The 21,599-nt window shown below is 50.9% G+C and overlaps 1 protein-coding gene across 1 annotated transcript; it reads right to left on the bottom strand.

The window, feature by feature from the left end:
- Positions 1–573: 573 nt before the first annotated feature.
- Positions 574–4,529, bottom strand: LOC122364534 (zinc finger protein ZFPM1-like). The gene is made up of 2 exons (XM_043334993.1): positions 4,350–4,529; positions 574–2,390 (listed from the first exon to the last, which is right to left on the bottom strand). The coding sequence occupies exon 2, from the start codon at positions 2,383–2,385 to the stop codon at positions 1,117–1,119; it is 1,269 nt and encodes a 422-aa protein (XP_043190928.1). The 5' UTR covers positions 2,386–2,390; positions 4,350–4,529; the 3' UTR covers positions 574–1,116.
- Positions 4,530–21,599: the final 17,070 nt, after the last annotated feature.

Below are 21,599 nucleotides of genomic sequence, written 5' to 3'. Positions count from 1 at the left end.
AGAGGCCAGGAAATCAGCAGTGTCGGCCACTGAGATGGGAAACAGGGCAGCAGTGGGCGGCAGAGTGAGGAAAACGCGGATTTGGCCCCACACTGCTCGATAAGAGCGAATGGTGGCAGGAGCTAGCGCGGCACCAGCTAGCTGGTGAACGGTGAGAGCGTGCCGCAGGCCGGCCAGTCCCAGGACGTCGGCGTGGCTGCTGCGGACGGGCGGAGCTCCTTGAAGACCTGCACAAGACCGCGGGACAGGGCGTCAGCTGCTGCATTGGCGATGCCGGGTGTGTGCACGGCACGCACGAGAATGTTATGAGAGACGGTGGTGAGAAAAAGGAATCGGAGCCATGGCATTAGGGCAGGCGAGCGAGATGACTGAGAGGTTATACAGGCCACCACAGCGGAGTTATCTGAGCGCACAAGGACGCAGCGATGCGCGAACCGATCTCGCCACACGTGCACGGCTACAGCGACAGCCACTAGTTCCAAAACGCTGATAGGGGCCTCGCGGAGGGACGCGGGCCACGGCCCCAGGAGCCAGTCCTCGCCGCAGCTGGCACAGCCCATAGGAAGGCAAAGGTCCACGTATGCGCAGTCCCGCCAATGGAAACCGAGCATGGCGGCGTCCGCCGGGCGGACGGGCACGATGCGGAATGCACTCTCAATATCGGTTTTGGCGAGGTAGGGGCGTTGGAAGGACCCAATCAGGCGAAGAGCCTCGTCCACCGACCCGTATTGAACATATGTGCGCTCCCGGGGAATGAAATCGTTGACGGAAGCGCCGGTGGGAAATGACAGGTGGTGAATGACCCGAAACGAGCCCGGAGACTTTTTGGGGATTAGACCAATGGGAGAAAAACGGACGATCCATGGCGGCGCGGGACAGAAAGGACCGGCTATCCGACCCGCGCGCGTCTCAGCCGCGACATATGCGTCCACGACTTCCGGCGCCAGAGAGCAGGATGGAAGGTTGCCGCCCGAGTCACCAGAGGGGACCTCGGCGCTGCCGAGCGGGAAGCCGTAGCGAAAACCGTGCACTAGCTGCGCGGCCAGGGCGGGGTCGTAACCTGTCAGGAGCAGCGCGAGGTGGTCGGGCGGGACTGATACCGGCGGAGTGAGGGAGTCATTCGCGGCCGGGGCGGCGGGTGCCGGGGAGGGCCGGGGCGGCGCGGCGAGGGCAGGCGAGCACGCTATGGGGGCCACGGCAGAGGCGGCACTCGTGCCGGAACAGGCACGGGGACCGGCGGCACCCGGCGGCGCGATTGTAGCCGAGGCAGAGCGCGCGAAAAGAGCCAGACGCGGCGGCCGGCCGGCTAGAGCCGCCCCGACCCTCGCCGCTTACACCGGCTGCAGACCCGGCCCGAGAACCGGCGATTCCGCGAGCGATTGCGGTGAGCCAAATGGGAGACGTGGCCGCCGTGGAGCCCCATGGGTGAGCTTCCGGGCAGAGGCCCCGTGCGCGCCGAAAGGCCTCATCGAAATCGCGCCACGCGAATCCAAGGCCGGGCGCCTGCAGCGAGGACACTTGTTGCATGTGGCGCAACAGACCGGAGGCGTCAGCGGGGTGGGCAGCCAAGTACACGGCCGCGTATCGAAGAAACGCGGTGGCCCAGGCGCCGAAATGCGGGATTGGGCGGCGCTGTACCGAGGGACGGAGACGGCCGTCGATAAGGCAAAACAGCCCTGGTTCTGCCGGGGGGATAGAGTCGTTGAGGAGAGTGTTTAGGTCAATGAATTGATGGGACACGATGAGGGCCGCCACCGCGGGGGATACGGCAGCGCGGGCCGCTAGGTCGTCACCTGCGGCATTTTCCACCGGTGCCGGCGGACGGCCGGCGACGGGCAACTGCGCCGCTGGCAGGTGCGCAGGTGGAGCAGGGCCGGCGGCGGTCGGAGGGGCGCCGGAGAGAACCGCCGGGAGCGCCATTGGCCCGGCTTGCAGTTCGGCAGCCGGCGTGTAGGCGTGGTCGGCGGACGTCAGATGGGCAGCTGGCCCATCCTGGAGACGCTGTGCCGGACCGCGCTGCACGGCGACCGTCGCCGGCGGTGATGGCTCGCTGGCAGGTAGAGCGGCGGCGACGGCGGCCCGGACCATGTCGCCCACCATTGTTTGAAGAGCGGCGGGGTCGATGACCGCGGCGTCAGGGGGCGAGGCGGCGGCGGCCGACGTTGTAGCAGCATGGCCCCGCCCTGGATTGGGCGGAGTGGTGGCCATCACTGCGGCCTGTCGCCTCGCCGCAGCAGCGGGCGTGCGGCGGCTCGTGGCACCAGCGCCAGACGCGGCCGCGGCCGCCGCGGAGCGTCTCGTAGTGGCGCGTCGCGGCGCGTCCGTCCGTGGCGCTGGCAGGGGGCGTGCCGGGGCACGGCCCGCCGACGACTTGGCCCGTGGCATAGCAGCTCCGAACGCATGAAAATAGACGACGATGTTAGCGGGAATGTGTATTTAAACGGCCAGCCGGTTAGGAGGGGGGGGGGACACACACGACACAGCACGGGAGCGACCCGGTACACGCTAAATCCCGGAGGAGGCGTCCATAGCCTCCTGTAGCACGCTCTCCAGGGTGCGCCACCCGGCCGCGGACGGATGAACCCCATCCGACGCCAGAAAGTCAGGTGGCGGCACAAAGTGGAGCAGGAGCACCGGCGGTTGGCGGAAAAGGCGGCGCAACAGTTTGTTGGCCACCCAGCGCCGCCGCCGGAAAATTCGCGCCGACACGCCGCTGGATGGAAAGCCTGTGCGCGGAGGGATGGGCAGCACATAGACGCGAACGACTCCGGCTGCCAGGAGCCCGAGCGTCAGTTCCTGGAGGTTGGCGAGCCACCGCTGAACGCGGCAGTCCCTTCTGGCGAGGTCATTTCCGCCCGCCACGAGCGTGACCACGCGAGGACGGGCACGAACTGCGGCCCGGATGGCCCAGCGCCTGAAGCCGTCGTCATTGACGCAGCCTCCGCGAACACCGGCCGCCGCCACGGCAAGGTGGGGCGAACAGCGGCGGGGGAGGTGGACAGCATAGCTGTCCCCTACGACGAGCATGCCTGCAATGAGAAAAACAAAATTACGTAAGCCCTGGACGCTCCCAGAGTGGGACGCGGACGAAACCGATATAGCATACACGGTTGCGTATACGTCCAGCCAATCTGTGACCGACTAGCGCTGCAGCTCAGGCATACACCGTTGCGTACACGTCAGGCCAATCTGTGACCGACTAACGCTGCCTCTCAGGCATATACGGTTGCGTACACGTCAGGCCAATCTGTGACCGACTAACGCTGCCTCTCAGGCATCCACGATTGCGTACACGTCTGGCCAAATTGTGACCGACTAACGCTGCGTCCCACAGAGTGGCATACGGCCAGCAGTGAGCTGACTCCAGCCCATACACCGTTGCGTACACGTCAGGCCAATCTGTGACCGACTAACGCTGCCTCCCAGGCATATACGGTTGCGTACACGTCAGGCCAATCTGTGACCGACTAACGCTGCCTCTCAGGCATACACGATTGCGTACACGTCTGGCCAAATTGTGACCGACTAACGCTGCTTCCCACAGAGTGGCATACAGCCAGCAGTGACCTGACTCCAGCCCAGATGGCCCGCTGCAGACCCGGTGCAAGACGACCCCCAATCAGCTGCGGACCTGCGGTCCGGTCGCCGGGCCAAAGGCCGCTAGGCCACGGTCACGGTCAGCTGACGACACGGCGGGTGAATCACCCGGGCCGCCTCACGGCGCGGATGACGGTTACGTAATGACACGCCCGCGCCTGCGCCGCTGGCGGCCACGTGGCTACCAGCAGTTGCTGTCGCTGCCGCCGCGGCGCCACCAGCGCTGGAGGTGTCCACACCTACCGCTGACGTCACGATCACGCGATCGCTGGGTAGAGGTCACACGATTGCTGCTCGGACCCGCCAAGATGGCGTCAGGGTGGCTTGGCCTTGGGTGCACAGAGACATTAGGTCATGCGCGTGGACAGGGCGATGAATACAACAAGATACGAGGCTAGCAGTCTGGTGGCAGCATAAGACGTAACTCCCTGAATTGCGGCACGAGCGTAACTGCGTATACGGTCGCCGGCGCAAACGCGCTATGGCCGACGACGCGATCGCGGGCCGCGGCGCGCCCCTGCGGCCGTAGGGGACACCACAGTTGTCGGTGGTGCAGGAACCTGCGGCAAGGGCCCTAGAGGCAATGATAGAAAAAATATAAAACAGCCAGCGACTGGTACTTTGGTCTGGCAGTTCCTAACTGAGAGCCGGCTGCCAGTGCCGCGAGCCCACTGGGCGAACATAAACATACGACACCACGGCCCAGCCAGGCCATCTCGGCGTAATGCACCCACCACGTGGGGAGAACTCACCAGATGTGGTCCAACTACAATCGGAACGCTGAACAATGTGTAGGATCGGTGTTCGCGGCACGGCGTGGGCGCACAGACTGAGCCAATAGTGTTGGAGCCACACGGCAGGTGTCGCTGCAGTGGCGCCCGCGGACAGAGAAAGTTTTTGCCGCACGACCCCGTAGGTGTCGCTCGTCAAATGCATTTGTAGCACGCGGTGGTATATGCTGCGTTGCGCGCAACAAATGCCGCACTTTTAAATAAAGTCGCTAGGAACAGCGGAGATCCCAAAAAGTAAACAAAAGTAAAAGTCTAATATCTTAAAAACCGGTGAATATTTTTCGATGAAATTTGGTAGATATTCGTTTTCGATCTTTCTGAACCGAGCGACATCACTTTCATGCTAATTCATAAACTTTTTTGAAGGTGGGAGGGTCCCTTTAACGCACGCAAATCCACGCAAAATCTTTTTGTTCCGTCCTTTTTGTCCACTATCACAATGGGGCTTGCCCACGGACTTTGACTGGGGGAAATCACACCTGCTTTTAACATGTTATCAATATGTGCTTGCACTAGTTGTCGTTGACTGAATGGTAGCCGATATGGATTTTGTTTAATAGGAGGATGGTCGCCGGTGTCAATTTTCGCTTTCAAAAGATGAGTCCTTCCTAATTCACAATCATTTTTAGCAAAGAGGTCACTGTTACGTTCCAATAAAGCCACTAACTTTTGGCGCTGTTGCTCGGACATATGAGACAGGTCAGCCTTTTGAATTTCCGGAATGTCATCCGGTCCTGCTGAATCCTGACTGGGTTGGTTCACAGACGAAACACATGATTCAATGTCCTCAATTACCTCAGCAATCCCAACCACAGAGCGAGCGGGCAACGTATAGTCCCTGCCGGTGGTGTTAACAATGACTACAGCAATCTGACGTGTTTCGATGACTTTGCTCACACTACTTACTAACGAAAGACCAGGTTCGTCTCCTAAAATCGGAACATTATTGAGTGGCTGTACTAAACAATCCTGGTTAATTAGCTGGTCACGATTTACTTTTGCAGGAATTTCCATGTATGACTGAGCGGGAATTGTGACCGGTTCCGACAGACGAATGAGCGAAGTTGCAGAATGACATGTAAGTTTTTGGGGTCGAAGAGGGATGATATGACCATCCAAGTTCAGAGTTCTTTGTCCGAAGTCCAGTTTAGCCGAGAATTCCGTCAGAAAGTCATTTCCCAAGATACACTGATTTTTGAGCCCCTTTACAACCTGAAAACGGTAGGGCTGATCAAAACCAGCGATACTGACCTGAATCACCGCCGTTGCAAAATTTTCCAGCCTATGTCCTGACACTGATTGGAGAGGGGTGCAGTCCGCAGTTGAAAACTCGCGAATATTTTTCCTTGGAATTTTGTCAAAAGCCTCCTTAGAGATCAATAAAATATCCGCACCTGAATCCACAAGAGCATACGTTTTCCTACCTCCTAAATGTAACCAGCACATTGGTGTGTCAGGTTTTACCGAGACGCGCGCAATTTGGGGGCCATTTTGAATATTGGATGAAACGGGGTCTCTTGGACCACCGTTTGTTTGGGCCCGCCTAGGAGGTCCGTCTTTCCCAGGGGCCCTTTTCAGTTTTCCGCCCGGCAAAATCTGCTGGTGTGGCCGATCCGTCCACAGACAGAGCAGATTGGCCGGCCGTCTCGTGTCCATTTGTGGCGGTGTTGTTGTGGAGGCGGTGGCATGTTATACATGTGTGGCGGTGGCGGTGGTACAGGTAGTTGTGTCGGCACGTACATGTGTGGCGGTGGTGGTCTCGGTTGTGTCGGAGCGTACATGCGAGGCGGTGGAGGAGGTACAGGTGGTCGTGTCGTCGTCGCACGTGGTCGGTTTTGTCTTTGTGTCTGTCCGCGGTTTTGTGTCGTGTTTCGTTGTTCCAGTTTCTTTTCCAAGTCAGTCACTTTTTTTCCTCAGTTCCTCTACCTCGTCCTTTTTCACTATGTCTACGTCCATTGGTTCCTCGTCCCTACGGTACAAACTAAATATTTTGTCCGTCCTTGTCTCCTGTTCCGCTTCATGTTCTAGCTCGTCCAACGTTTTACAGTTCTTCCTAATCAGTGTCCTAGCAAGTCGATCATCCCTCAGTCCCCGCTGAAAGGTGTCCGTTAGTACGTCCTGGGCGTCGGGGCTGTCAATGTCAGAAAACATGTCAGCCGCGGCGGCGCGAAGTCTTTCCGCAAAGTTGTGTACTGCTTCCCCTTTGTTCTGTTTAAAGGAAGGGTGCCACCTTCCGAAATTTTTGTTCTATGAATCTATTTTACTTATTTGAATTTTTAGACGTGGTTAGCGCGTCCACAATATACAAAAAACCGAAACATTGCATTTAATACATTGGCCAAAAAAAAGATCGTTGTTTATATCACCACTACAACTCAAGGTCGTTTGATGTGGCAGCTAGGACGGCTGGCATATCCTGTTGTCATGGCAACATATCATTCTGCCATTTGCATTGATGGCGCAACTGAGACAAAAAGATGAACAAATAAAAAGGAAGAAGATAACATGATTTGAACTAAAGGTTTCATAAAAAAAACATCAGAAAGAACATCAGAAAAGAACATCAAATAAGTCGAGTAAAGGTTTTTCCTTTACAATGCTTAAGAGATCTATGGAACCCTTCACCCTTCATGCAACTTACTAGAAAAACTTCCCAATTAAAATTTTAAAACTTAAGTGTATACCATAAAGAAAAAATATACCCTTTCAAAATGATAAAACATGCTTCAAAAGTATAACTTTTATACATACCTTTGCTGATTTCATGTTTTATAAAATACCCTTAACATGACGAGGAAATAGTGCTGAAGATTTTTGCCTGCCCGAATGCTGGCAGCAAAACTCGCAAATGATAACTTCACGTGCGGATTCAATGCTGACCGTCTCGAGCATAGGTAAGTGAAGCCGGTTTTTAGGTTCATGTGAGGCTAATCTTGTAAAAACTGCGTTGTGTCCAAAAGGTGGCACCCTTCCTTTAATATGACGGATTTTTTCTTTTGAGATACGAGGATCCTCCGTCTCTCCGTACCTTTTCCTGAGCTCTTCTCGTAGTTCTGTCCAAGAAACGTGAGCTTTTGTCAGGCGGGCCACGAAAAGCCCGGCTGGTCCCCCGAGAGTAAGGGTGGCCAGAACACACATCCTGTCTGAGTCAACTGTGTTCGAAAGCTGGTCCATATCCGTTAGCCATTGATAAAATTTAGCTGTCCCCTCTCCATGGAAGGGCCTGACATGTTTGATGAGACTTGAGATCCTGATCTCCTGAACTACACTGTTATTTATTTATTTATTTATTTATTTCACGTCATTGGCTCACTCCACACTTGTGTGGCTATTCTAGTGCCAGAGTCAAATAATAAAATAGTGGTTGTCGGGATGACACACATACATAACATTCATACATACAAATACATACGCCCTCGTTCCCCCACCAATCTCACAACCACACTATCACATAAGTGTCGTCACTAGGCGCCGCTAACGATCGTTCCTTTGTTGCTGCAGCAAATGCCGACGAAGTTCTCTTTTAAAAGCTCTCATGTCCAGATCACGCATGCTTGGAGGCAGTCGATTAAAAGCCGTTGCTGCAGCGAAGAGGAATCGTCTCCTCCCGGACTCAGACTTTATCATGGGAACATGTAACATGTCGTCCTGCCTCGTAGCTCTTTGGTGTACATGCCGTCTTCGCACAAGATTCTCCGAGAGCAACTCGGGCTGAGCCGTAACCAGCGTGCGTTTTAAGAGCGTCAGCACATGGTACGTATACATGTTGTGCGCCGATAGCCACTCTAAGTCACGCAACACGTCACTCACATGGTCAAACTTCCGTCGCCCCGATATAACACGTGCAGCAAAATTCAACACTTTCTGTAGCCGTGAGGTTTGGGTGACATTGCACGTTCCGTAAACACTAATACAGTAACGAATGAGTGAAATGACTAGACCCTGGACTAGAGTGATGAGTGTCGAATGAGGTAAACTATGTTTGCTGTGACTCAGACCCGTTAAAATGCCAGTACATCGACGGACAACATCATCAATGTGGGCAGAGAACGTCATGCATGGATCAAATATGACACCCAGGTTCCGCACCTCGGGAGAGCCGGAGACAGTGGCGCCCATAAATTTGATGCTAACTGTTGAGAGCTGCCGAAGATTTTGACGGGTGCCGAGAGCTATGAGTTGTGTTTTTTTAGCATTGATTTTCATCCCATTCTTGCCAAACCAGTTTGACAGCTGTGCCAAATTACGTTCCATGGATCCGGTCAGGGCGTCAATGTCTCCGGGTCTCCCGCTAACAAGAACCTGAGTATCGTCCGCATACTGTAGGGGAAAGTGGGGTAAGACGGTCAGGGTAGGTAAGACGGGCACCCCTTCTGCAGACCAAACCAATAGCGCTACGAGCGAGAAAAATTAGGACCAGAATTGTCTTTCCCACTACACACCACCATTGAAGTTTGGTGATTTTGTGTTCAGTCGATAATCTTTTATTTTGATTTCTTTAAAACACTAATTTCATTGAAAACATCCATAATGTATTGTGCAAGTTTTTGTGTGCAGCACTATACAGCTAAAAACTCGCAATCACTTGTGGTACACTCATATGCCACCAGTGTTCATTTACCGCGGATTTGCTTTGTCTGCATCAAATTGTCCACAGAGAAAAATTGTGCTGAACTTCTTACATTGAGTTAGGGGTAAGACGGGCAACTATGAATCCAATGGGTCTGTAATGGTGAAAATATTTTTGTTGCTGTAGGAAAAAAAGAAGCATTTCTTATAAGAATATCTTCGATTCCGATACTCACAGACATGTTAGCAATATTCCTTCGGCACAGTTTATTCTCGAATGATGAATGTGAAAAACGGTTCTACATGACTTCTGATCTAGGGCCTATATACGAGCATACGCCTTCTGCACAAATCTTGTATACTGCCATTTCCGAGGCACTTGAGACCAACGAGCGACTGTATCAATGCAGCTAATTTCGGGCATTTGTTGCGAGCTGTACTGGTCGGTGAAAGAAGCTGGCCGTCTTGCCCTACCCATGTGACCGTCTTACCCCATGGGGTGGGGTAAGACGGGTTTTTGCAAGGTTTTGCAAAAATAGCTGCAGTTTATTTGTTGAATCAGGTCTAAGTCTCATCTTCTGGCAAATGGAAGTAAAATGTCTAAAAGAGGTTTTCACTCAGTTTCCCGTTTCTATGATGTTTCTAACCGGCCGAAAAATGGCTCCAAAGTTAAGGTGTCCGTCTTACCCCACTTTCCCCTACTATAGCCGCGTCCTCATCAGCGTACAGCGGCATATCATTCGCGTAAATGCTGTACAACAGCGGGCCGAGCGCTGACCCCTGGTACGTACCGATAGGGTTCGGTAGCGGCGCAGACAAAGCGTCAGCGCCACGGGTGTCCCGTGTAACAACCTGCTGATAGTGACCGGCCAGGTAGCTAACAAACCAGCGCGTGTCCACGTTATATAGTTCGAGTTTCTTGAGCAGCCCGGAGTGCGGTACAACGTCAAAACATTTGGACAAATCTAAAAGGCACAGTAGAGTTATATCTTTGCGATCCATTGCTTCAAACACTCTGTCGGTTACAGTAACAAGTGCAGTGTCGGTTGCGTGATTTGCTCTAAATCCATGTTGACTAGTTGAAAATAAATGGTGACTTGTGAAGTAGTTAAAAAGCTGCTCGTAAACAACACGTTCCGTGATTTTGGCGATGGTCGGAAGGATGGAGATGGGTCGGAAGTTTGAAACGTCGGTGGATTTAGGGGTTTTCTGAATGGGGTGAACCAGTGCTAGTTTCCAGGAGTCCGGAACAGTATGACTGGTGAGGCTGGTGTTGACAATATGGGTGATGACGGGGCAAATCGAGTCTATACACTGCTTTATAAAACGCACACACAATCCGTCGGCACCACACGATGTACTGTTAGCCATCCGGCCGACAACTCGCCGTAGATGTTCCGGTGTGACAGGTGTCACCTGGAAGCGGCCGGTGGCCACACGCGGCAAGCGTACCGCCAGCTCCGGGCCCGCAGAGTTCACCTGTCGAGCGGTGGTTTCACCAATACTGACGAAGTATTGGTTGATGGTATCTGCGTCTGCGTCGGGTGACGGTCTGGTCGGCCGTTTGCCCGATATAACAGGCCTGACACTGCGCCACATAGAGCTCGGCCCGCCCTCCCGTATGCGCCGGCCGATCTCCTCGCGCGTGTCACTGCGGACAGCCGACCTGACCTGCCGGTTCAGCTCCTTGTACTGGTCCCGGTCGGAGGCACGGAGCGCCGCACGCCGCCGCGCCATCAGGTCCTTAGTGGCCTCGGACACCGGGGGCGCCGTGGGGTTCCGAATGTGCATGCGTCTCGCAGGGATAAGACTGTTTAAAATGGGTATGGTCACTGTTAAGAACGAGTTCCACTGCTCCCCTGGGTCATCACTGCGGTACACTGGGCTCCAGTCACTATCGAGGAGGCGGCGGTTCGCCTCTGTCACGTCCAGTCTGCGCCAGCCCCTTCCGGTCAGTGTGCAGCGCACCGGGCGATGGCGGACGATGGGCACGAGCACACGTGACCAGTTGTGTGAGCTGTAGTCACAGGACAGGGTGCCGGCACGTAAAACATCACGATTCGAGGAAATCATGTCGATGGTTGAGCCCGTGTTAACTCTACTGTGTTAAGCGCTGCTGTGACAATGGAGGCCTCGGCCATTTTTCAAACAAGTCAGTGACACAAAGAAACAAACAAGCAGACACAAAACACCAAAAATAACAAATACTACGTTATGAAAGCGAGAGTGTTTTTAAAGAAAGAAAAGGATGGAATGGCTCACTGTTAGCCGGCTTGTAGAGATGTCCAGATGAGATGTCCAGAAGTCCGCCAGAGAAGTCCGCAATAGAAGTCCGCCAGACGCGCGAATATTTTAAAGTCTTTTCCCGACGTTATCCGGGTCGTAAGGCACCAAATATCTTGTAATAAAGTTCGTGATAAAAATACAGCGTTTCACTTTTCACGTTATATTTGAATGTCCGAGATAATGAGTTCAATCGAGATGACGAGCCGAAAAGAACAAGTGAAGATAAGCGACCGGCGAGGGAGCGGCCCTCACTCGGTCCGAGTCGTTGCCGTCTCTCCCACTCGACTGCCGGGGCTTCGGCCCGCTCCGGCGCGACATATACCACGCGTCATACATACGTCATATCATAACACCAATCAGAAGCGGGTCAGGACAGGCGTCACAGGTAAGGAACGAGGACCATAAAAGGACATTGTTAGTAAGGGCAGGGGGCTGGGAATGAACTTTGTTACATGGAGCTGTTGAATAGACTTCGCAGGTCGATATCGGCTTGTGATTTTACAGGTCCATCTACCGTCGGAGGCTGTAAAGGAATGACGTCAATCGTCATGTAACCATTAGCTACCACCAGGATTACCAAATGCTCATATCAAATGAATGAATAAACAACTTGTTCAATGTTCATCATTCATCGAGTCAACGCATAGCCTCAAAGCCCACTGCATCGACCGGCAGTCAGTGCATGCCTAAAGTACTGTCTCCACGTGTAAACATTTTCGGTTTTTACGCGTTTTAGCAAACGAGAGTTTTGCGCTTTTTTCGCTTTTTAACAGACGCTTTTGCGAGTTTTGCGAGTTTTTCGCTTTTTACGGTTTTTGTTTGTCAGTCTTTCAGAACAATTACAATTTCAGAACAATTTCAATTTCAGAGAAAGAACATCTTTCTCCGCCCTTCGTGCGCTGTATGCCGTGGCCCTCTTGTCCCACAGGGTAGGTATCTGACGCACGGCTTCTATTAACCCCTCGATTTTCGCTGTAAAGATAGTTATTGGAGTATCATCACGTTACCCTATTGTTATCACCGCTATGACATCAGTTAATTATCAATTATCTGAAATGATCTGATATCGTTATATCTGTTATCCATAGACTCACTATGTAACTATTTGACATCCACATCGTTGGAATAGCAACAGAAGTTATTGGTATGGTTGTCTGAGTACTTACCATGATCATTGGCTTAATCAAATTGCGTTTCATCGCTTTCCACACTTTCCATTGCATCCATTTCACCGTAAAATGGTATTAATAGCAGAAGGATTACCTTTTCAGCCTTGTCAAAAACCGGAAAACTTTCATTCGATCCAAATGTTTGGATGAAATCGCGCGTTTTACAAATGAGAGTTTTGCGTTTTTTAAAGGTTTTACGAGTTTTGCATGACACAACCTGACGCGTTTTACGAGTAAGGTCGTTCTCCACGGTACATGTTTTGCGCGTTTTTAATGACGTTTTCACGCTTTTTTGATGTTTTGCGAGTTTTTCATGATCCGGCGTTGATCTGTACCATTAAATTACACGGTGCCATCTCCACGGCGGAAGATTTGTCAAAAATCGAAAAACGCGTGGCTTCATAAAATCAAAAAACTGCAAAACTCGTAAAACGCGTCAGTTGTGTCATGCAAAACTCGTAAAACCTTTAAAAAACGCAAAACTCTCATTTGTAAAAACGCGCGATTTTATCCAAACATTTGGATCGAATGCAAGTTTTCCGGTTTTTGACAAGGCTAAAAAGGTAATCCTTCTGCTATTAATACCATTTTACGGTGAAGTGGATGCAATGGAAAGTGTGGAAAGCGATGAAACGCAATTTGATTAAGCCAATGATCATGGCAAGTACTCAGACAACCATACCAATAACTTAGGTATGTTGCTATTCCAACGATGTGGATGTCAAATAATTACATAGTGAGTCAATGGATAACAGATATAACGATATCAGATCATTTCAGATAATTGATAATTAACTGATGTCATAGCGGTGATAACAATAGGGTAACGTGATGATACTCATATAACTATCTTTACAGCGAAAATCGAAGGGTTAATAGAAGCCGTGCGCCAGATACCTGCCCTGTGGGACAAGAGGGCCACGGCATACAGCGCACGAAGGGCGGAGAAAGATGTTCTTTCTCTGAAATTGAAATTGTTCTGAAATTGTATGAACGATTTCCATGGACGTAGGCCATGGAAAATAATTGTTCTGAAAGGCTGACAAACTAAAATCGTAAAAAGCGAAAAACTCGCAAAACTCGCAAAAGCGTCTGTTAAAAAGCGAAAAAAGCGCAAAACTCTCGTTTGCTAAAACGCGTAAAAACCGAAAATGTTTACACGTGGAGACAGTACTTTTTGCAGTTTTTTGATTTTATGAAGCCACGCGTTTTTCGATTTTTGACAAATCTTCCGCCGTGGAGATGGCACCGTGTAATTTAATGGTACAGATCAACGCGGATCATGAAAAACTCGCAAAACATCAAAAAAGCGTTAAAACGTCATTAAAAACGCGCAAAACATGTACCGTGGAGAACGACCTTAAGTCCTAACACGTCTCACTGATGAAGCCCAGCACTTGATGTGCATTAGAGCTTCAATGAGATCGGCATTCACCTGGCTACGAGAGGAGAAGAGCATTTTTCCAGATATTGAAAACACCCTTTCACTGGGTCCGAGCTAGCCCTCACGGCCAGGAGATTGAGAGCACACCTTTTCAGCTCTGTGTACACACCCTGGCACATCCAATAAGCCAGCTGGTCCGAGTCCATTGGCGTCGTGGGGTCGTTCAGTATCCGTTTATTATATATATATATATATATATATATATATATATATATATATATATATATATATATATATATATATATATAATATATCTATATCTAATATATATAGTATATACATATATTACTATTATAAATTTCTTGAAAATAAAGCACACATCCCTTACTCTGGAACACCTTAATCTGAATTTACAAATCTGTCCAGTTGTTCTGGAGAAAACGGGCCAAAAACAAAACCAGGCGCAAGCTCCCCTCTTGCTACGGTGTGAAACACAATGAAATTTGAGATGCGATGATAATTGACCATTGTAGTCGGCGCCCCCTAGAGCCCAATAAACAGGCAATATGTAGTGATACGAAAAAGGCGCTCAACTTGTCTTGATTATGCTTGTCTACAGGGTGCGCAAAAAGTTCTGACCCGTTTCTGTACTTCGATAAACGTATGCAATCGGAGTGAATATTATCAACGCTAACACCAAATACTGGTTTGCATTATCAAACCAGATACTTTTACTCGCTTCATGCGCGATATAACTCCCTTATCGGCAATAACCTTCTCCACACGGAAGCGGAAAGACTTGATGTCTGGATGATGTAGGTGGGATCCTTCGTCTCCCACATCTTCACGATATGTGCCTTCAGGGTCTCCAAATTGGGATGGGACACCACCTGGACCTCATCCTGCAAAACGTTCTAGATGCTTTAGTCAAGGGGTTCAGGTCGGGTGACTGAGGGGGCAATAGATCATTAAGCCAGCAATGGGCTTCTCCCCCGAGCTCCTCCGTTTTCTTGTGCTGGATGGAACTTGCGTTGTTTGCGGGTGTTCTGTCGTGCTGGAAAACGAAATCGACTTTCGGATACGTCTTCAGGATCCATAGGATGACGTCAATGTCATCAATGTCAATCAGACGCTCATGCATCGTCCCGTTCATCTTCTAATTGGCGTTAATGAAGACGGTTGGGCACTTCTTGCCGCCCGAGCCGTGGGCTGTCCTGGATGGCCTAAGACACGGCAGTCACGTTCTCAGAGTTTTGAGAGAACGTGACCGGTCTGACCCGGAGGCATCCTCCAGGACCTCCCCTATTCGTATTTGGCTTTGATACGCGTAATTGTTCGCAGGGGGCTCCAAATTTCATCGCAACCTGCTCAATAGTCGTGCCCGATTCGGCCGCCGCGCGCGGGTATCTAACGACATGTGACGTTTAGCATACCTCCATGACTGGACGTTAATGGTCTGCTTTGTTCGACATCTAGCTGTGTAGCAGGATCATTGAAGATATTGTTTGCGGCTATTGGCTTCCCTGTACATGTCGCACAGGACACATGTACATGTTCTGTACATGTTCCCTGTCCCTGTACATCGCACCCTGTACTTAAGAAGACCCACATGTCAATGAATGGAGTGGGCAAGCACAGTCGTCACTCCTAGGTAACGTAGTTGCAGGTCTATTGTATTTGTGACCGTGATCTGTGTTGAAGCTGAACAGCGCTGATTGCTGTTATTGATAAGCAATAAGCATTGTACTATTAACACTATCCCAGTTTTGAATTGCATTTATGCCATAGGCGTAGGAACAGGGGGGGCTAGGTGGGCAAGTGCCCACCCACTTTTCGAGGTGGGGGGGCCAACCATGTGTTTTGGCCCACCCACTTTTTACTCGAGGCCCCTCGTCTCGATTTGAGAGGACGTCGTCACCTTCCAGAGAAAACAAACTCGGTAGAAATAAGTTCCACGAATCCCCACGCACGGACTCCAAGGGGCCGTGATGGATCCAAGGAGGCCCTCTGTTCATACTTATCAGTCGAAGCCCCTGAGACTGATGGCCTGAGAGGCCCTAGTGGATCTGAGGAGGCCCCAATATCCACACTGGTCTGGGGAGGCCCCTGACACTGGCGGTCTGGGAGGCCCCTCTATCTACACTAGTCAGAGGTTTGAGACTGGTGGTCTGGGAGGCCCCTCCATCCACACTAGTCAGAATAGGCCCCTGACACTGGCGGTCTAGCCGAGGCCCCCTACCCTCACTAGTCAGAGGAGGCCCCTCTATCCTCAATAGTCAGAAGAGGCCCCTGAGACTGATGGTCTGGGAGGCCTATCCATCCACACTGTAGTCAGAGGAGGCCCCTGAGACTGATGACCTGAGAGGCCCTTATAATCACACCAGGCAGAAGAGGCCCATGATACTGATGGACTGAGAGGCCCTTCTATTCATACTGGCCACAGGAGACCCCCAAAACTTTCGGTCTGGGAGGTCCCTCAATCCGGCACCAGTCAGAAGAGTCCCCTGAGACTGATGGCCTGGGAAGCCCTTATATTCACACTAGGCAGAGGAGGCCCCTGAGACTGATGGTATGAGAGGCCCTCATATTCACACCAGTCAGAAGAGGCCCCCGAGGCTGATGGCTGTGAGGCCCTTCTGTTCATATAACTGGCCACTGGAGGCCCCTGAAACCGGTGGTCTGGGAGGGCCCTCTATCCACACTAGTCAGAAGAGGCCCCTGAGACCGATGGTCTGAGAGGCTCTTATATGCATACTGGCCACATGAGGCCCCTGAGACTGATAGTCAGAGAGGTCCACTCGTAATGAATCTGAGGGGGCCCTCTATCCACATTTACACTTTTCTAGGGAGGCCCCCGGGACTGATGGTCTGAGAGGCCCTTTTATTTATACTGTCCACAGGAGCCCCCTGAGATTAATGGTCTGAGAGGCTCTTCTATTTATACTAACCAGAGGAGGCCCCTAGGATTGATGGTCTAACAGGCCCTTCTATTTATACTAGCCAGAGGAGGTCCATGAGACTGATGGTCTGAGAGGCCCTTCTATTCAAACTAGGCAGATGAGGCCCCTGAGAATGATAGTCCGAAGAGCCATGCGGCGGCAACTGGCCGTGGCCATATTTCGGCTCGGTAGGGCCCCACAGAGCTCATGAGAGCACCTCAAGGGCTCTTAAGTAGACACGCTTATCCCTACAAGGGTGCCACGCCGGCTTCTGAAGGCTCCTTGTAGGCATCTAAGGGCCCTTTCCGGCCTCTAACGACTCCACCCGCCTGTGATGGCTCCACACCAGTGTTTATGAGCGCCACACAGCGGCGCCTTTGAGGGTCATACTAGTGTCTCTTAGGGCCCTATATCGGTGGCTCTGGGGGCCCCACACCGGCGCCTCTGTGGGCCACCACACCTGCGCATCTCAAGGCTCTATAGGTACATCTGAAGGACCCACACCGACACCTCTGAGGGCCCCACACCAGTATCTCTGAGCTCTGAAGACCCCACACCGGTGACTCTGAGGACTCACCGGCTCCTGAGAGCAACATGTTGATGTCTAATGGCTCCACAAGGCCACTGAAGGCACCACACAAGCTCTCACTGAGCTCTAATGTCCATGTACCGGCCTCTGAGGGATTTAAGCCAGCGCATTCATAGCTCCACACCAGCAATTGTAAGGGCTTCGCTTCACACTGAAGTATCTGAGGGTTCCACACCGGTGTCTCTAAGGGCCACATACCGGCATCTCTGAGGGCCCCATACCGGCGTCTCCGAGGGTCCACATCTGGCGGGCACCGATCAGCGACTGAAGGTCCCACACTGTCGACTCCGAGAGCCCCATCTGCGTCTGGGAGCACCATGCCGTCTCTAAGTACCACAGCGGCTCCTCCGTACGAAAGATGGGCGTCTGCATGCCAAAGGGGAGCAGTTCTGAGACAGTAGGGCACCTACGTGCAATAGAGGGGCGCCTATGAAGCGCATAGGGGCGCCTCAATGCGAAAGAGGGGCGCCTCTGAGGCCTACACATATGGGCGTCCACATGCAATAGAGGTCTGCAAATTGCCATTGATCAATGCCATGGGGGTGCATTCATAAGAAACAGGGGCGCCGGCATGGCAAAGAGAGGCGCCTTCAATTGTCCATAAAAGAGAGACGCCTATGATAAGCGCACATTGTATGCGACAACGGGGCGACTGTGGGACATATAGGGATGTCTCTGATGACTATACATAGGGCGCTTATATGCCAAAGAGGGCGCCTATGAAGCTAATGGGGGCACCTGGGAAACGAGGAAGACATTTGTGTAAGGGTTTTCAGGGGCCATGCGCCGTTTGCGGCAAATAGATTCTAAAAAAAGTCGGAGGGGGAATAAGTTTTAAAAAATGGTGCGGACTTTCCGCACTGTTCGTTTTAGCGGTTACGCCCCTGGGTACATCTGCCCGATCTCAGAAGCTAGATTTGGAGGTCATACTTGAAAGCAGCCGGCAGGATGAGGCAAAAGTTGGAGGCCCCTGAAAGGAGGAGGCCCCCTGGAAAAGGAGGCCCTTGACAGGGTGGCCCACCCACTTTTCATGACGTTCCTACGCCCGTGATTTATGCTGTACAATGTACATGTAATATAAGGTAGGACACTGGTATTTTGATTAATGTCCGTTTGCATGTGTCTGCAATTACATGTCTACCTACCTATATGCTGAAACATGTTTGTACCGACATCCATGGCAGTGGACTGGGAGCTTATTGCCAAATTTGCGGAATGTGGCCTGTGCTGTTGGTCTGTTTGATTTCTGATCTGTGTCGTTCGCTTCAGACCCCTGCTTGACTCCAAACGGATGTTTTTTAATGAGCTGGTCGTCGGGCTGGATCCTCGCTGTGATTTATCTGGGTGTGAAAAGATGGCATCTGCCTTTGCGATTGCGGGGTCCGTCCTTCAATGGGATAAAGTCATGTTTATATATGTATGACTGTTTTGTGTTAGGACGTTAGATCGTTACGAGATTATGTAGCAACACCAGAGGTTTAGATAAAATGATTACAAAATATATTTATAATTTATACAGAAAACGCCTTTGTCTTTGTCATTTGAGAAGGCTGATGAAGCTGATTTTTCGTGAGGGGGTACGCAAAAGGTACAAGACATTTATTTTATGGTTAGCTTTACCTTGTATAACCTTAGATCATAGGCGTCGCCAGACATTTTAGGTAAGGGCGGGGGGGGGGGGGGCAAAACTTGGCAATCTAACTTTGACTTACTGATTGTCAGAGCCCAGAGGTACTTCTGAAATCGGCCCTTCCGCAGTAAGTGATACTAAAGCGATTGTGCGTTCAATAAGTAAGTTCCGGAGAGCAATTACATAAAATTCACGCGGTCGGCGCGCGTGATTTTTTCAGAGATTAAAATTCAGACCTTTATGTCGAAGTGACCGCATTTTCAGCTTCTTATTCCACTTCTGTGATGATATGGAACAGATCAAATAACACCATTTTTTTAGACTGCTTTAGAAATGGCATCGGCCACCCGAGAGGATCAACGTTCAGTGATACGATTCCCAGCTATACAGGGCGAGCCGGCGGCTAACATCCACGCCAAACTCATGAATGTGTACGGGAGCCATGCTCTTAGTGATTCCGCAAGTCAGAAGCGGAAGAGAAAGTTTGGGGAGGGGAGGGAGAGCGTGCGCGACCTGGCACGTGCAGGCAGACTGAGGACGATGGTCACAGGCAGCCACTAACGTCGCCAAAGTGGAGGAGATGGTGATGGCTTACAGAAAGATTACTGTCCAGGCGATAACAGAAAGCCTAAACATAAGCCTACGCCAGGATCATCAGAGACCATCGTCCTGCCAGTAATCGCCAGTTGCCGCCCCGAGAAGGCCCGTGGTCGGTTCATCCTCCACCAGGATAGCGCGCCTCCTCACCGTGCCCTCGTGGCGAGGGATGCCCTGCAGGCAGAGGGCATCGAGGTGCTCTAACACTATCCCTACTCTCCAGACCTTGCACCTGCATGGTGACTATTGGCTGTTCGCAGACATGAAAAAAAAATCTCCGGGGTCGGAGGTTCGGCTCAATGTCTGCACTCGGGTCTGCTATTTACCAGTATGGCGAAAAGACCCCCAAAGCTTCAAAGCTTCCGTGCGGCCATCCGGGACGTGGCCAAGCGATGGGACCGATGCGTTCGCTTACTGGGCGAGTTCGTCGAGCCGTGAGCCATGTTTGGTTGAGATGTGCTAAAAAATAAACGAGTTATATCAAAACGGAACTTACTTATTGAACATACTGGACTCGGGTCAATGTCAAGGTCAATGTCAATGTGGTATATCGCCTTTTCGCCTGAAAATAAAACTTTACTTTTATAAGACTAAATATGATAAAGGAATAATATGATAATTGATAAATAATAAAGAAAATATCATAATAAAAACAGAATAATAGTATGATAGAAAAGATTATAAGAATGAAAAAATAAGGGCGCAGAAGACACCAAGAGACATTTTTATAGCCAGAGAACATGTTTTCGCAGTAAGATGCTCTCGACGAGTAGTAAAGTAATCTTGCTCTCGACCGCAATGTCTCAAACCATCGTTTTCTGGCTTTGGAAAGCAAAACCATTCACTTACTATACTACAATAAGCCAAAGCCTTTAAACGAATTATAATTTATGGGGGTAGGGGCACAGTAACAAGCAGTAACAAATACATTGATACGTAAACGAGTTTCCTCGCTGCAAACGGGCCCCAAAAGACATTAAATTTGCATAACACATTGGATAAACAGGATATCGAGTTTCGACACCTCTATTTAAGTGGCATCGTTTGAAACACGAAAAGAGCAAGCCACAAGCGAAACAAGTACCTATTGAGACACAGCCAGACTATCGAGACATAGCCACACAAATGCATTCGAACAGTAACAAATAAAACTGAGCATAATTGAGTACACATCAAATAACTTCTGTATCACAGACGGTCGGGTCGACTCACAACTGACGACTTTAATCGAATCGTCACTGTTCTAAGCTCCCAGTCCCGCTGTCAATACGAGTACGTGCTATACGTATAGTGGGGGTTGAGCTCACAGCAGCTCCATGTGTCGATTTCCCATGCGGGCGAACTTTGTCACGAGCTCTTCCATGTTCAGCTCAGATGCGATATCACTCGCTGAGAAAGAAAACATGAGGTGCTCGAGCCGTGCTTGGCTCATCGTGGTGTGCAACTTACACTTTACCCGCACATGACTGGGGCATTTTCCGTAACGCGAGTGGCTGGAAAGAACCCAGTTTGTAGGTATATGTATATTTTTGAAAACTTTCAAAATTTAGAAAATCCGAGATAGCAATTTCATAGACACATTTATTCAAAGTCCACGCATGCAAAGAAATTAGATTTACCCCGCGTTCGATGTATCTCAGACGACGAAGATTCTACGTCGTCCGGCCAATCCCGTCCAAGGTCAGCGGGGGCTCGGCTGCAGTTCTGGAACGTGATTGGCCGGACGGCGTAGAATCTTCGCCGTCGACGCCGTCCGAGAGACATCGAACGCGGGGTTAGCTTAAAAACTGAGGACTTGAAAGCGATTACCGTAGTTCAATGTTTGCATAAAATCGGCCAACATGATTTCACTCTGACGTTATTACTTATTTTAGGCCGACCTATGGTAGCTAGAAAGTTAAAATTTGGACAAACGGTGTCAAATTGATATTGCTGAAGGTACGGCAAGTTTCGTGTCGATATATTAACCCGGCCTGGGCCGGGCCCGGGGGGTAATCCCAACCACCGCGGCCCGGGGGGGGGGCGTTTTTCGCCCAACCTTCCTGTCT

The sequence above is a fragment of the Amphibalanus amphitrite genome, unplaced genomic scaffold (assembly GCF_019059575.1).
Source record: "Amphibalanus amphitrite isolate SeventyFive unplaced genomic scaffold, NRLGWU_Aamphi_draft 000681F_arrow, whole genome shotgun sequence".
Classification (NCBI taxonomy): Eukaryota; Metazoa; Arthropoda; class Thecostraca; order Balanomorpha; family Balanidae; genus Amphibalanus; species Amphibalanus amphitrite.
This window is presented reverse-complemented; position numbering and strand designations above follow the sequence as displayed.

What these genes read in the sequence shown, in the direction of transcription:
- LOC122364534 (XM_043334993.1), bottom strand. Translation starts at nt 2,385, where the DNA reads ATGCCACGGGCCAAGTCGTCGGCGGGCCGTGCCCCGGCACGCCCCCTG.